Source organism: Rutilus rutilus (genome assembly GCF_951802725.1).
Source record: "Rutilus rutilus genome assembly, chromosome: 10".
In the NCBI taxonomy this organism is placed as follows: Eukaryota; Metazoa; Chordata; class Actinopteri; order Cypriniformes; family Leuciscidae; genus Rutilus; species Rutilus rutilus.
In genome coordinates, this window is record NC_140215.1 from 3,635,001 (window position 1) to 3,651,515 (window position 16,515).

General features: G+C 36.1%; 1 protein-coding gene across 2 annotated transcripts in view; it reads left to right on the forward strand.

Annotated features, from left to right (window-relative positions):
• Window positions 1-12,014, forward strand: part of slc4a10b (solute carrier family 4 member 10b) — an 80,424-nt gene extending 68,410 nt beyond the window's left edge. For both annotated transcript variants that reach the window (XM_084420850.1, XM_084420851.1), the window contains 7 exons: window positions 1,456-1,524; window positions 2,856-3,029; window positions 4,076-4,198; window positions 6,211-6,275; window positions 7,202-7,297; window positions 9,650-9,673; window positions 10,666-12,014. In XM_084420850.1, coding sequence (XP_084276976.1) covers window positions 1,456-1,524; window positions 2,856-3,029; window positions 4,076-4,198; window positions 6,211-6,275; window positions 7,202-7,297; window positions 9,650-9,656 — 534 coding nt within the window. In that variant the 3' untranslated portion in view covers window positions 9,657-9,673; window positions 10,666-12,014. The remainder of the gene's footprint in view (window positions 1-1,455; window positions 1,525-2,855; window positions 3,030-4,075; window positions 4,199-6,210; window positions 6,276-7,201; window positions 7,298-9,649; window positions 9,674-10,665) is intronic.
• Window positions 12,015-16,515: the final 4,501 nt, after the last annotated feature.

A 16,515-nucleotide genomic window follows, 5' to 3' on the forward strand; every position in this document is an offset into this window, starting at 1 on the left:
GGCAGTGTTTTGAAATGGCAAACATGTGACTTTATGTCAGATTGTTGTGTGTTATGCAGAGAACCGTGTTCAGTGTGTTCATTTAAAAAGTGCCATTTTGAATTGCAAAATGTGTGTAAAGCAGAAAGAAATGTGTTTAGACTTTTGGAGACTTGAGAAGAGGTTTTGCTCTCTGTGTGTCAGTTTAAATAATTGTGCTGTGCGTGTCATTTTAGTGTGTTAGCAATTGGAAAAAACTGTAAGATGCGTTTCGGTCGATCGGATCACAAGTGGACGACGCTAAATACAGGTGTAAACGGGGTCTAAAACGTTTTGAGCTTGTCCACTTTCAGCCACTTCCAGAGGGAGTCGAAAATGCATTCGACCGGATTGCTTTCATAGTGTAAACGCTCATGTGGTCGAATGTGTTCAAACAGCCACGAAAGACCGTCTACTCTCCGCCTATTGATTTAACGCGTAACATTATGGGAAGCGCTCTAGCCAGACGGGATTTGTCGGCTGAAGACCCAAGTTTGGTTTGAAGATGAAAAACACACCAAGCACAATGTTCTCTCACCATTCCTGATTTCTAACACTCACTCACAGCGTTCGTGATCTTGCGGCTGTCAGAGCAGAAACTAAAGCTGTGTGTTTTTCTGTGTCTCCAGTCATGTCCATATGTAAATTACGCGAGCTTTGTTTGTTCATCAGATTGAAAGGTCTGGAAAAGAAAACATACATTTACCCGCCCTCGAAGAAATCAGGACAAAAGAGACGGATTAAAACACCAGGTGTAAACGGGAATGTGTCTCCCTCGTCTACTTGTGATCCGATTGACCAAAACGGATCTTAAAGGCCCGCTGGAGTGCCCTGATTCAATCAATGTGTGGACGTAATTTCCTCTGAAACAGGAAGGCAGGACGGGATATATTGATCAGCTCCGCCCCTTTTCTTAAATAGCCAATAGCGTTTAGTTTATATCACAGCTCGGCCAGAGCTGTTGAGCTCAGTAAAGCTGCAGTTTCCTCCCTAATCTCTAACCGTGTCTCCTCCTAATCTCCTCCATATCACTTTAAAATATAAATTCTGTGCAGAATTCAAACGGGTCCATTACGATTTCTGGTCAGCGGCGACTCGATCACATGATCCTCTCTGTGCTGTCGTGTCTCTGGACCGGAGCTGATGCGATTCACGTGACACTAACCAACCACACTTCATTTGCCCCAATGGAAAGCATATTTACACTGTCTGAATCGTTCCCTAGCCCCTATATAGTGCACTATGTGCCATTCACCATGTAGAAAATAGTAAATGTGTGATCAAGTGATCAATTTCAGCCGCAGCTTCAGCATCAATAATGTAGGGGGCGGAGCTTCTGATTGATCAAAGAGCATTTGATTGTTTTTTTGCAATTATATGAGGACCTCTGGGAGAAGAACTAATAGTAACAAACATTTTTTAATATTGTCTCCTTAGTTCATTCCAATGCCGGTGCTGTATGGAGTTTTCCTTTACATGGGTGCATCTTCACTGAGAGGAATACAGGTAAAGACACCGTAGACAACATCTGTTTATCCAACACTGTGTCTTAACCAGATGTGAAACGATGCTGCGACGTGATAAAAGCCAACTTTTACATGTTAATCAGAGTTTTAGTCATAACCGGCTGCAATGGCGATATACACAACGATCCTATTTCTATTACATGCAAAGAATGAGAGTGATAATCTCAGGTGCTGTTTATGTGCTTTGTTTAATGTTAGAAGCATCTAATGTGAGTATGAAAATAATTTTATATTATTATAGACTCCACCCACACACTCTTCTGATTGGCTGTGATTTTTGACTGATTTTGTCATGTAGTGTTGTCACAGACAAATTGCTTTTCGCATCTTATCTTATCACATCTCGTCTGGTTAGAAAACAGTGAAGCATTTCCAACTTTTCAAACATGAATTGAAATTGTACAGTTATTCAAATATTCAAAACAGTGTTATTTAGTATCATTGAGATACTATTATAGTTTTTATTCATATTTCCGTTTTTATTTTTTAAACTGAAGATTTTCATTTTAATGAACGTTTTGTAATTTGTAGTAGTTATTTAAAAAAAAAACTATGTCAATATAATTTTTTTATAATTTATATTTCAGTTTAGGTTATTTTAGCACATCAAGTAAAACTAAATTAAAATGAGAAATTTATAGTTCTTAAACTTTATTTTCAGTTAACGTTTATTTAAAAAAAAAAAAATTGGATTTAAAAAAATAATTTTACATAACTAAAATAACATAAATTCATTATAAAAATGAATGTGAAAGTGTCATCCACCTTATTTTTACACACGGAAGTAAGGTGTTTTTTGTGAATGTGTGAGACTTCCTATTTATTAGCCGCTATAGAGAAATAACAAGAAAAAAATATCAAATTGCAGTAAACTGTAAAACTGTTTGCACTACAAAGCAGCGTGTTTATAATTAAGACAATACATTAAAATAATATGATAAGAAACACCAGTTTGCAATATCAAGCGGCATAGCAGACTGTTTTGTACAGGTAAAAATAACTGAAGCGAATGACAGCGGAAGCCAGACACATTAAAATGACTAATGGCCTGAAAAATAAGGTGTATGTGATTTTATTATTTTACATTACTTTTTTTAGCCATAAAAAATCACACTTTTAAATTCAGGCTAATTCATATATCCAGTTTTTCCAAAACTGAGGCAACCTTGACAAACAGTTTTGAACTAAAATGAGAAATATCTAGATTTTTGTTGTTGTGGTTTTAGATTATTTTAATCATTGTCATCTTGTGTTCTGAGGCCTCCTGGTTGAAAACCACTGCTCTAATATACATATTTGTCATCCTCTTAGTTTTTTGATCGTGTGCGATTGTTCGGGATGCCGGCTAAACACCAGCCAGACTTCATTTACCTGAGACACGTTCCTCTGCGAAAGGTTCACCTGTTCACCATCGTCCAGCTCAGCTGTCTGGTTCTCCTCTGGGTCATCAAAACCTCCAAGGCTGCCATCGTCTTCCCAATGATGGTATATGTTTTACATATATTTAAAGGGGTGGTATAATGCCCTTTTCACAAGATCTCAAGGTCTCTGATGTCCCCAGAGTGTGTGTGTGAAGTTTTAGCTCAAAATACCCCACAGATATTTTTATATAGCATGTTAAAATTGTCACTTTTTGAGGGTGAGCAAAAACACACCGTTTTGTGTCTGTTCCTTTAAATGCAAATGAGCTGCTGCTCCCGGCACAGGGGGTGGAGCTTCAACAGCTTGCACTCACACAGACATGCACTGAAAATTTCAAAAACGTTTAGCCTTTTATGTTCAAACCGGAGTCAGACAATGATGGAGAGACTCGAGAAGAAGTGACAACATGTAGAAGCAACAGGACATTTCTGAATGGTTAGTTGATGAATTTATGTAGCTGATGTGTAGTTATCTTCTAGTCATTGATTAGCATATTCTGTCTTGATAATCTATAAATCGTGTTGAGGGGGCGGGGTTCATGTAAATTCTAGGGTTTGTGATGTCACTAACCCGGGAGGAATGTGGTGTAGTCTCTACCAGCCGTTTGTTGTAGTCCTTAAAAAGAGATTTCTTTAAAAGCAAATATCTCCCTTTGCTTTGAACTTTGAGCGTCGTAACTTTGCAGATGTTGTTTATGCTCAAACAGCAACATTACACACTAACTAAAGTTAGAAAAGTCAAATCATATTCAACCACCCCTTTAACATATTATACTTATATTGCTAACACTTACCACAGTATGAAAGTGTATGCAACTAATTTCATCCATCGTACAGTAGATTTCTTGCCTGTTTTAAAAAAACAGAGAATTCTTGCAACCAACCAAGTTTATTTGCAACACCAGTCAAAGGTTTATATACTAAATCTCCTCTCAATCCATTAAAATGTATAGTTTTAATTTAGTGAAGGAATTCACAGGCACAAAACTAATCAGAAGGTTTTGAGATAGTCAGACGTTTCTCTGCTAGTGTAATTGCCTCTCTTAACTGTTTTGATGAATGTTTCTGGTGAAACATGTGATAATTGAATTAGAGATGTGCTCCTGGCAGGTGTTGGCGCTGGTGTTTATAAGGAAGCTGCTGGATGTTTTCTTCACGAAGAGAGAGCTCAGCTGGCTCGATGACCTCATGCCCGAGAGCAAGAAGAAGAAACTGGAGGATGCTGAGCGAGAGGTGAGCTTTACCATTTGTTATCTAAATTGTAACATTCACTGTGAACAAGCACTTGCAATCTGGATGCAAGCAGCAATTTACAAGGTCCACGCAGAACAGAAAGAGTTAATGAAATGCACAGATGTGCCTGACATCGAAGAAGGGTTTAAAAGGCTTCTAATCAAATCATGACAATCATTAACAGTACTGTTCAAAAGTTTTGTTATTGTTTAAGAGAGAAGTGTCTAATGCATTTATTTGATCAAATATTCTAATATGATGATTTGCTGCCCAAGTACAATTTCTTACTATAATCAATGTTGAAACCGTGATGCATTTTGATTCGGGATTCTTTGATGAAAAGAAGGTTCAAATGAACAGCATTTATTTGAAATAGAATATTTTGTAACATTTTAAAGATTTTTTACTGTCACTTTTGATCACTTTAATGTGTAATAATGCTGAATAAATATTCATTTCTGTTATAAAGAGAAATACATTTTGATCCCAAACTTTTGAATGCAATGCCCTCTGTTGGATTTGAGCGGTTTGACATTCACTCATGCTTTTATTGATATTGAGCCTTATTTATTAAACATGAGCAGAATACATTTCATAAATCCAAATGTACATAATTCATTGGATAAATAAATCACGTAATCACTCAAGCGGTTTGGCAAAGCCAGGCTTTCAGATTTCAAAATATTACAACATAAACTGTACATTTGAATTACTGTAAGTCTTGTGTGCATTTGTTGTTTTTCCCAATATAAATTTATAATATTTTTATTTAACTGGGAGCTGGCTGGCTTTAATGCATGTATCAAATCCCTATAAAGTAAGAAAAACATTGGGAAAAACACATTTCGCTGTTGCACAGAAGCAAATTAGTGAGTTTGCTACTTTTATCTAATGCATTTATGTCAAATAGACTTTATGTGCAGAATATTTCTCTCTGAATTCATGGCACATGATGATCTTAATAAGAATAATAATTAATAAGAATAAGCAGACCGGACACACATTCATATTCACGGTTGATTAGACATTTTTCTTGTTCAGGTAGTTAAAAACAACAACAACAATTACCAAATACAACAATTATAATTAAATACTCTGCAAATATTTGTCAACTATTCCTCCACATTTAGTTAGTTACATATCCAGATAGCATGCATGCCCAGTTTTATGCAAATCAGTTGCATGGTTACATGTTTTAAATGATCCCCCCACCCAAAAAAAATCCAGGAAAATCATCTGGAAGAGCTGAAAAAAAGGAGAATTTCACACAAAATGTCTCAAACCGGCCAGCAGTACGGAGCACTTATATTTCATATTGTTGTACTTTTGTTGCTAGGCAGCTCTAATCCATCATATAATTGAGATTATTACATTTTGCCACTGAAATAACCCCCATGCATGACTTTTTGCCACAGAGCGACAAAGCTGTTTTGAAGAAGAAAAATAGATAATAGGGGGGATAATAACCTGCTACAAAAACTTGACTGTTTGGACCCATAACACCACAAGTAATTAGTATTTGGAAGATGATTTCTATATAACTGAATGATTCCACATGACTGCTGGTTGAGTTTATTTATATAAGCTGAATGAGAGGAAAATGGATGAGATTTTGAGGACTCACGGAGGTCCTGCTTTAATGAGGAGATCTGATTTGTGCTCCAGTTTTACAGTTTGTTTTTCCTGCATTCGGAGACTTTCTGACCCCCTGGCAAATAATCTCATGTTTTACTCTTGCTAAAATTGCCATGATTCGTTTCTTATAGAGGGACCCCGATTCACCCACCTCAGTGTCTCAATGCATTCGTTTCATGCCAAACAAATGGAACAGGAATTGATCTGCCAAAATGTCCTTCAGCAAAGTTATTTAATCTCAAAGGGTCTCTGAAGTTCTCTTTGGCTGGACGGGAATAAGACTCTCTCTCTCTCTCTCTCTCTCTCTCTCTCTTTCTATCTCTCTCTCTCTCTCTCTCTCTCTCTCTCTCTCTCTCTCTCTCTCCGTTTACTGCCAGGAGGAGCAGAGTATTTTGGCAGAGGAAGAAGGAATCGTACAAGTGCCATTGGAGGGACATTACAAGTATGGACCAGATTTTCCTAACTTATCCTCACAATAGCAAGCAATACTAGTTTTTGTTGGCTTATTAAAACAGTAAGGCCATAGTTTCAGTGATATCCATGGGTTCCGTAAAACACGACTTTGAATGGGGTTCTATATAGAACTACAAACACACACTCTTCAATGGGGTTCTATATAGAACTACAAACACACACTCTTCAATGGGGTTCTATATAGAACTACAAACACACACTCTTCAATGGGGTTCTATACAGAACTCGTGTTCTTGACTCAATTTTAAAGAATCCTTTTTGGCAAAATGAGAAATGTCTTAAATTAATGTGTACTTTCATATTTAATGGGTTATTTAAATGTTTTCTAGTGATAAAGGTTATAATTCATATAATTTAAATTCAATAATTCAACTAAATTCATAAAATGATCCAGTGCGAGGCTCTACTGTATATATGAAGTGCCTGACAGAACTAAATCATAATAAAAAAAATAGCATTTTTCAGGCTGGACCAGCCAATGCACATGTGCAGTCTCAGCGATTGGCTCTTTTATTTAGAAGGCGGGGCTTATTCCGCCATATTGCGTTTTGTACTTTCTCCCATTCATAGTAATATGAGAGCATCATCTTTGCATATCTAAAGTCTTTGGTATGGATACTTACAGTACATACGTACATACTTTACAGAGAGAACTAATTCAAGAAGAAGAGAGTTATATAAATTCAAGAGAAGTAATATAAATCTAGAAATATTACAGTTACAAATCTTCTAGTAATACGTTTTGAAAAAAGCTACAAATGATAAATATTAACATTTATTAATTAGCGATATTATATTACAATTTTGAGTCTGAATTTAATATTTTATTATTGTTTTCATGCACACACCTGAATATCAATGTCAGATTTCATATTTATATGATATTTTTTTCAGAGATGATCCTTCTATTGTCAACATTACTGATGAAATGTCCCGAGGCTCCTTTGGAAGTACTTGGAACGCCGTCAACTCCAAAAATGATCCAAAAAGGTTCGGATTCATTTTCATATTAAATGTTTTTGGTGTCTTTCTGCAACCAGCAGCCACATGATTTGAAGAATCGTTCATGGTTATGGCACTTGGCTGTAAACGGTGTGGAATGAGTTACTTGCTGAAGTCTAAAAGTCACACTGTACGATTTATAATGTTTCTTGTCAGACTATACGAATATGATCCCCACTGTAAGCCATGTCACACTGTGGGATCTCAGTTTGCCTTGAAAGGAAAATTGGAAAACAAAAGTGTCGTCAGGTTTTGCACTCGTGTTGGTTTTTGGTATTTGATGCTGTCGTATGAGAAGGTGATTAATCAGCTGTCGGTGAACATGTCAAACTAGCGATCAAAGACTTCAGATTTTGGCCTAGGATCAGAGGAATCTTTAAGGATTCTCGAAATGTGTCTCAGACAGCCGAATCGGCTTTATTCAAATCAGGGATGTTTGCAGAGTTCAAATTGAAAGGTCTAGATTAATTTATCATTGTTTTACTGTAGTATTTACAGGGATTGTAGACAAAATATCTGTCACTTGTGGTGCGGTTCGCTTGGTTAATTTGGTCCGGACCAAAAAAAAAAAAAAAAGTATTCCTGGTCCATCTTAGCATTCACATTGGCATTTTACTACCGAACCTAAAGATACTGAACCTAAAGGCATAAGGATGTGTTCACAACCTGATTGGCCGGCTTTTTATTACATATATTTTGCAACAGAACTTACCGAACGTCCAAAACAATGCTGTTTGCTGGGCTAAATGCGCTCGTTGTATGTCCGTAGTCGACATAAGATGGTATTTTGGCCAGCTGAGAACTTATAAAATGTGTAAAGGAGTCAAAACAGCTTCAGGAATCCCTCCGTCACACACACACACACACACACACACACACACACACACACCAAGATCTGCTGTGAGGAGACGCGGTTCTGATGCCTGTACTGAACTGTGACAACATCACGATTATGACGAGAAAAACTTGAGCATTCTGTCCTCTTTAGAGTCTCATCTTCCTGTTTTTGGTTCGTTTACATCATGTCTTTGGTCCGTGTTGCGTTCATATTTCAGTCGAACCGCACCAGAGTTTGTTTGGAAGCGGATCGAGACCCATCTTTTCAGGGTGTGTTCACACTTGGCATGTTTGGTTGGATTAAAACAAACCCTGGTGCGATTGCTCTGTTAGTGCGCTTCATTTGAATAAGTGTGAATGCTGCCATCCGAACCCTGCTGAAAAGATGGGTCTCGATCCGCTTCCAAACAAACTCTGGTGCGGTTCGACTGAAATATGAACGCAACACGGACCAAAGACAGGAAGATGAGACTCTAAAGAGGACAGAATGCTCAAGCATAGATGTTTTCTCGTCATAGTCGTGATGTTGTCACAGTTCAGTACAGGCATCAGAACCGCGTCTCCTCACAGCAGATCTTGGTTTGTGTGTGTGTGACGGAGGGATTCCTGACGCTGTTTTGACTCCTTTACACATTTTATAAGCTCTTCACGAGTTCTCAGTTGGTCAAAATACCATCATATGTCGACTACGCACATACAGCGAGCGCATTTAGCCCAGCAAACAGCATTATTTTGGACGTTCGGTAAGTTCTGTTGCAAAATATATGTAATAAAAAGCCGGACAATCAGGTTGTGAACACATCCTTATGCCTTTACGTTCAGTATCTTTAGGTTCGGTAGTTATGCTCAAGCATATATGTTCTCGTCATAGTCTTAATGTTGTCACAGTTCATTACAGGCATTAGAACCGCGTCTCCTCACAGCAAATCTGTGAAAAGGTTTGTGTGTGTGTGTGTGTGTGTGTGAAGGAGGGATTCCTGACACTGTTTTGACTCCTTTACACATTTTATAAGTTCTCAGCTGGTCAAAATACCACCATATGTAGCTACGCACATACAACGAGTGCATTTAGCCCAGAGCACAGCATTGTCTGGATGTTCGGTAAGTTCCCTCTCAAAATAGGCAATACATCATAAAAGCCGACCAATCAGGCTGTGACCATCCCTATGCCTTTAGGTTCGGTATCTTCAGGCTTATGTGATGAAAATGCCAGTGTGAACACTAAGTGGACCAGGACTTTTTTTTTTTTGGTTCGGATGGCAACGTTCACACTTATTCACATGAACAGAGCGATCGCACCAGGGTTCGTTTTAATCCAACCAAACATGCCAAGTGTGAACACACCCTTAGTTTTCTGTGCATTAATGTTTACTACACCTTTAAAGACCATTGTTTGGAAACACGTGTGTACATATTGGACTTTTTTAATCCAATTATTTTGCATGATAACCCATTTAGATTGAATTATTTATTCATTCTTTTTTCTCTGTCTCCTTTCCTAAGCATGTAGAGGCTGAGCCCCCAAAGGTAAGTGTTCTCATAGCAACATCCCACGTCACTTAAGGATCTCATCTCGTCTTTCTTCGCATGGCAACAAGTATTTTGACCAAATTGGCGGCGTTGATTGTAATCCATCTGGAACAGACATTAACCATTATGTGTCTCTCCAAGAATGTTTGAATTCACCCCAATTTTCCAACCCAGATAGTCAGTCGAAAACAATAAATCATTCACATCTCTCTGGAAGTGTCAGACAAAGATAGACAGCATGTGATCGTCTTTTGTTGTTGTTGTTGTTGTTTTTTACTACTTGGACAAGAATAATGTCTAATCAGCCGTGAACACGAATGCGTGGCCGGTCTGCTCATTATTGTTATTATTATTATTATTATTAATTACTATTATTAAGATCATCATGCACAATGAATTCAGAGGGACAGAGGGAATACAGATTTGACATAAATGCATTAGATAAAACTAGCAAACTCACTAAATGGCATCTATGCAACAGAGAAATGTGTATTTCCCGTTCTTTTTCTTCATAGGCTTTTCATAATTTTCTTCAATAAAAAGTTCTAATGCATCAACAAAACCAGCCAGCTCCAAGATAAATCCAAATATTATAAACTTTGATTTGAAGTATTTGGAAAAACAACAAATGCACAAGACTTCTACGGTTTTTATGAGGAAAAAAACTAGCAAATGAAATTAGCAATGATGGAACAATATAAAATACCACATATTTGAAGTGCATTGCACAATATCAGTATTGTGCAATGAGCCTGTTTTTATTAATTAGTTTACTTTATTAGTGAATTTGTGGCTATCTACAGGAAGACTCTGAGCTAATAATTGAAAGGATATTATAGTATAATTAAAAATCTTTTTTTTCAAGGAAAAAAAATTAATTGGATTTGCCAAACTGATTAACATTCAATAAAAGCACTCATTACACACTGAACTGTTGCCATTAAGGTTAATTCAAGTGAACTAATTATCTTTTTAATGTTATTTTGCAGCCTGTCTAATAAGAGAGCGCACAAGAAGCGTCGATGGAAAGAAGAGATATGAGAATCTGACTTATCTGATACACTGTGTTCACACACACACACACACACACACACACTTAACTAGCTATCCAAATAGACTTCTATTGTTTTTTTAAAGGAATAGATCATAAAAAGGAAGAAAATAAAAGAGATTTTCATTTTTAGGCCAGTTGCATAAACATAGCCGCTACATTAAGACTGCGTCTTGAGAACTAGTCTTACTTTTCTGATTCAAAGTTTATGCAACCGGCCACAGGTATTAATAATGCAAATTTGAATCAGAATAACCCGCACACAAACTCTCCCCCTAACCCAGCTCCTGAATGAAAACCTTTCACAGGTATGTTATGCTTAAAACATTATTTGCTTTATGAACAACTTATCAATGAGTTTTTACAGATTTAACTAACTTACGGACACATTATCCAGCATTTTTGTCCTTAAAGTATGGGTAGTTTACAAGTAAACGCACATATAAAGCTCCCAGTCTCGTCTTGTGTTTCTGTATTTTTAAAGTATATCACAATGCTAAGCTTTTTAGCTTCTAGGTATAAAGCCTGTACATACATAATAGTAATACCAGCAAATAAAGCGGAGACATTGATTGTTCATGTGTGTGTAAGATGATGAGATAGTGTGGCAGGATTTTAAACTTTTATTTTAAATGCTCTCTGAAGTATTTTATATGTTTTGTATTTTTGAAAAAGTGTTCCTGCACAACTTTCACATCCCTAAAGATGCAGTTTTAAACAAACACGTAGACAATATCTACAGTAGGAGAGCTAAACAAAGGATATTTTTCAGCTTTTTGACGATATATTCAATATTGCCACCAGAAAGACACTTTCCTGCACTCACTGTACTTGCTGTAAGACACTTGGATAAAAAGCATAAAAACATATTGTAAGTTATTGATAGACCTGCAAATATAAAAACTAAAAAAAACCTGTATTTTGCTGAACGCTTTGCATTTATGCAACAGAGAATTACTTATTAATCATAGAATATACCTTTTTAGCTATTAATTTTTTTTTTGCAATATTTGTACTACGAATGCTGCTTGTGTAAATATTATTTCTATCTGACTTGCCAAGAGTTCATAGCTCTATTTTGAAGGCTGTATGTTGATACTCACAATGCCAAAGCGTAGATGTGTTTTCATGCTAATAATGATGATCTGAAATCATATCAGCTGCACATCAGTAATCTGTCCCCTCAAAATGATTGTCTTGTATTATCTCTTAAGCAATTTGAATGCATTATCTGGATACTGTACTGTAAATGCATCTTCAGACACAGATTGCATTCCCTTTTCATACAAAAAAAAAAAAAAAGCAATAGTGTTTTAGAAGTACGGGTCCATCAAATAATGATTTTAGGATTTTGTTGCATGTTGAGTTCCTCATACAATTAATTATTTCCATTTAAAAACCTGTAACTTCAGCCATTTATATTTGCTATACATATTTATAACAAGAAAATCATAGATACTGTAATATTATATTATTACCATAAATTGATGCATATGTTTTGCTCTTATGTTTGTTTTGTATGGATTATAGCTTCACACTCGGATGGTTTGATTTTGAAAGACGAGATTGATTGTTATCATGCTAATATTTTCAGTTTATTCTGACTTGAGCTTAAGTCCTATTATATTTCTGGAGTAACACGTCTAGTTCTTTTGACTGTGTGTTGATGTTTATGTAAATTATCTGGAATATCACTATAATCCTCTGTGTGTCTGTGTGGTGTGACTTTGGGATCTTTTAACTGTGTGCATTAATTGTTTTATGGGGGGATATCGCATACGTATCCTTCATTTGCACTTGTATTTCATATTTGAAGTTTTTGTTCCTGCTATTTCTTCTACAGTGAAATAAAAAGCTCTGCCATATGAATATGGATGTGGACCTGTTTGAAGTATTTCTCATATCATGTTTCTGTTGACTGAAAGAAAATCTTTAATAAACTGCACCTTCTCAAATACACAAAGACAGACCTTCTCTCTCTCTCTTTCACTCTCTAAAAAACATACTTTATTATTATTTTGCCTTAAATGCCTTAAGCATACCATGACAATAAATGACTGATTTTGCTCATTTATTCAGAAAATAAAAGTTTTAAATTTTACTTTAAACGTATTTGACATATCAGAAGGCATTATCTGTATGAATAAAAATCAACATAAATTCGGATATAATTAAACCAGAGCATGAATGCTGATGTTACATTCACACTAAATGATGATTTCAACAGTGAATGATAAAGCTCTATATTGTGGATATACAGTGACAGTTCATTACTTTGATAAGCCTATTTGATGTGATCCGATGTCATTGGAACAATGTACGTGTGTGGCTTAATGTACAAATATGTTTTGGGGCCACCCTTATTGTATTTTTTAGTATTACTAAATGCAAAACATCCTCAGATTTGTTAATAATAAATGTTGAGTTGATGTACAAGCCCAGAGGGTTGGGATATTATTTGGGATTAGAGGGATTTAAATTTTTGGATTTCCAAAGTAAGAAAACGGTTTATGAAATTGGGATTTTCTTTTACAAAATACCCTTTTTATTTTTGGTTGCAAGTACAGTCGTGGCATGAACAGTGTGTGCTTGCCAATTTTTTAATGGGACAAGCCAAGTTGAAAACACAGTGATGTAAAAATGCGGGTCAATATGTTGACTTGTTTATTTTTAAATCATTGGTAGAATTTAGGGTTGCTTTTGAATTACCATATTACATTATTTTTTTCAAAATAGGGTGGTGTGAGAGAGGCTTTAGTGACTATGAGCGAGGTTAGGAATATGGTTTTTAATAGGTAAAATTGTTTTGTGTGTGTGTGTATAGCCTATTAGCTCTCTAATGTATTGGAAAATGGTGTAAATTAAAAGGGTTTTAAAAGTCAAAAAAGTCATAGAAACTATTATTTATTATTTTGATAATTCAGTAGAAGAATAGGTAGAAACAATAGGTAGTAAAAAAGTATAATATAGTATAAGGAGAAATGAAATAGTGCACATTTTAGGCGTGTGCAAATCTTTAATACAAATAAATTCAGTTGTAGCCTATCACTTTGGATAAAATGAATGCCAAAATGAATATAAAGTGTAGACTAAATGAATAAATGTAAATTTCCATATGAATATAGTTGCAATAAGTAAAAGACTCTAACTATAAAACTATAATGATATGTCCATTATAATGAGAAGTATATATTTGCCTATGTTCAAATTTTCTGTTAAAGTTCTGACTATACCGTGCTTTTTACCCAATCAGAAACGCCCACTGCCTGTCAATCACTTTGCATTCTTGTGTTTGCTGGCAGCTGGTTTGCTGGCATGTGTATTTGTGGGCGGGGTTTGCGCAAAGCAGAGCACCTGTTACTTGTTCGTTACTGAGCGCCGTTTGTGTTGAAGTTGTCTTGTTGTTTGGGGAGCGAGAAGACGATTCAATTGTTCCTGTTTACTTTAAATTGCTAGGGTGAGTTGCAAGTTGTTGTTATGGTTTCACAAAGGCAATATTGTTAATGGACAAAATGTGTTTGGCTTGTATCAAAATCTAATCTATAACATAAAAACGACATTTGTGAATGTCCCATAGAGCTGTCAAGCTACATTCACTACTGAACTGCAAATGTAAACACAAGCTCTTTAACTGCTTTAAAGGGTTAGTTCACCCAAAAATGTAAATTCTGTCATCATTTACTCACAGTCATGTCGTTCCAAACCCGTAAGACTTTCGTTCATCTTCAGAACACAAATAAAGATATCTTTGATGAAATCTGAAAGCTTTCTGTCCCTCCATTGACAGCTATGCAACTGACACTTTGACGCTTCAAAAAGTTCATAAAGAGATCGTAAAACTAATCCATATGAATTGAGCAGTTTAGTCCACATTTTCTGAAGAGACTTGATTGCTTTATATGATGAACAGATTTAATTAAGGCTTTTATAATTCACATATAAACATTCATCAACTCGCATATCAGTTGTGGCGAATGGAAGCTCAAGCACTGAGGTTCATTCTTGTGTTACGCATCACGTTTGAGCTTCTGCAAGAACCAATGAGGTTCATTCTCGTGTTATGCATCACGTTTGAGCTTCAGCAAGAACCAATGAGGTTCATTCTCGTGTTACGCATCACGTTTGAGCTTCAGCAAGAACCAATGAGGTTCATTCTCGTGTTACAACACGTTTGAGCTTCAGCAAGAACCAATGAGGTTCATTCTCGTGTTACGCATCACGTTTGAGCTTCTGTAAGAACCAATGAGGTTCATTCTCATGTAGCCTAACGCTGCACGTTTGAGCTTCTGCAAGAGGTTTGTTCTCACGCGTCAAGCAGGGCCAGTTTCTGTTTCTGTTCGCTGATCAATGTTTATTTTTAGAACCCTAAACCTACCCATCAAAAAAAAAAAAAAAAAAAAAAAAACTTTCTGCATTGTTACATTTTCAAAAAACATCGCGTAGTATGATTATAAGCTGTTTTCTCATGGGGACTAAAGAAGTGTCCCCACAAGGATTTTGGATATTGCCATCTTTATGGGGATATTTTCTTATTTTGTCCTCATAATCCTGGTTTACCAGGACAGAACACACACACACGCATGCGCAAACATATAGGTTTCTAGATAACATGGTTATGTAGAAAGATGTTCTAAATTTTTTTTTTTTTTAAGAAAGAAATACTTTATTCAGCAAGGATTCATTACATTTGTTTATGGTGACAATGGATGAATAATGGACCATATAATAAAAGTAGTTTCAAGTGCATCAGTCCTATGTAGCTTGAGGAGTTTGCAATATTTTGTCTCGTCAAATAACCACTGTTATATGTATTAAGTATATTTAGGTTCTCCTTTAAAAAGGAGTGAACGTGCTGGCTTGATATTTAGTGTTTTTTTTGGCGAACAGATGGTTTGTAGCATCAGCTGACGGCTCAGAGAGAGAGACCTGCTCCCAGGACGGACTGCATCTCTGGCATCAGTGCTGAAGGACCGGAGACGTGCGGCCCCAGGATGCCTGACAGTGCTGGATAATTGACACATTTCCACAAGGCTTTGGCAACTCCCATCTTCTGTCAGTGCCATGTCAGATACGCTAAGGTAAGCAGAAGTGACACATCGGGCCAGCTTACAGCGCTGAAGTAAGTTCTCCTCAGGGATTATGGAGGAAGATCATTTGAAAAGGTACCTGAGTGGAGTTCAACTCTGAATCCTGTTTGTTATCCTGACAGAACGATTGAAGCCATTTGACACATGGTTATTCTGTTTGATTGCAGTTGCTTTCCCACATGGATTGTGTTTGATTTGCAGCATTTGCTTGCGTGTCATCTTGACAAATAGCGTTATAACTGCTTATGAAGTCTGAATGTTGTATGTTTTCTCAAAGGGACAGTGAGGTAAACGTGTCAGATTCTTTTCTTACGTTAAACGAACTGAAGGTTATCCTCTTAAACGGCTACTACTCAATGGGTTTTGCATTCAGACTCAGATTTTACATTGGGCAAGTGACAGTAGCAAAATAATGTATCATTAAAACTAAAGTAAATGTCCAAACACAGACCAAACAATATGCAAGAATATTAACATGACATGTTATGTTATGACCATTTTTGGTTTTTAAATGTCTTAATTTTTAAGTACGTCTACAAATTCAGGTATTAATTAACTGTCAAAAAGCCAACAATTGAATGCACAAAACACAATGTATGTGCAATCCATTTTTAACCACTTTTATTCTCAACTGAACTTTTTTTTAACATAGTCTAGGTTGTATTTAAAAAAAGTCGCTCAAAAACCAAAAGACCAAGTGC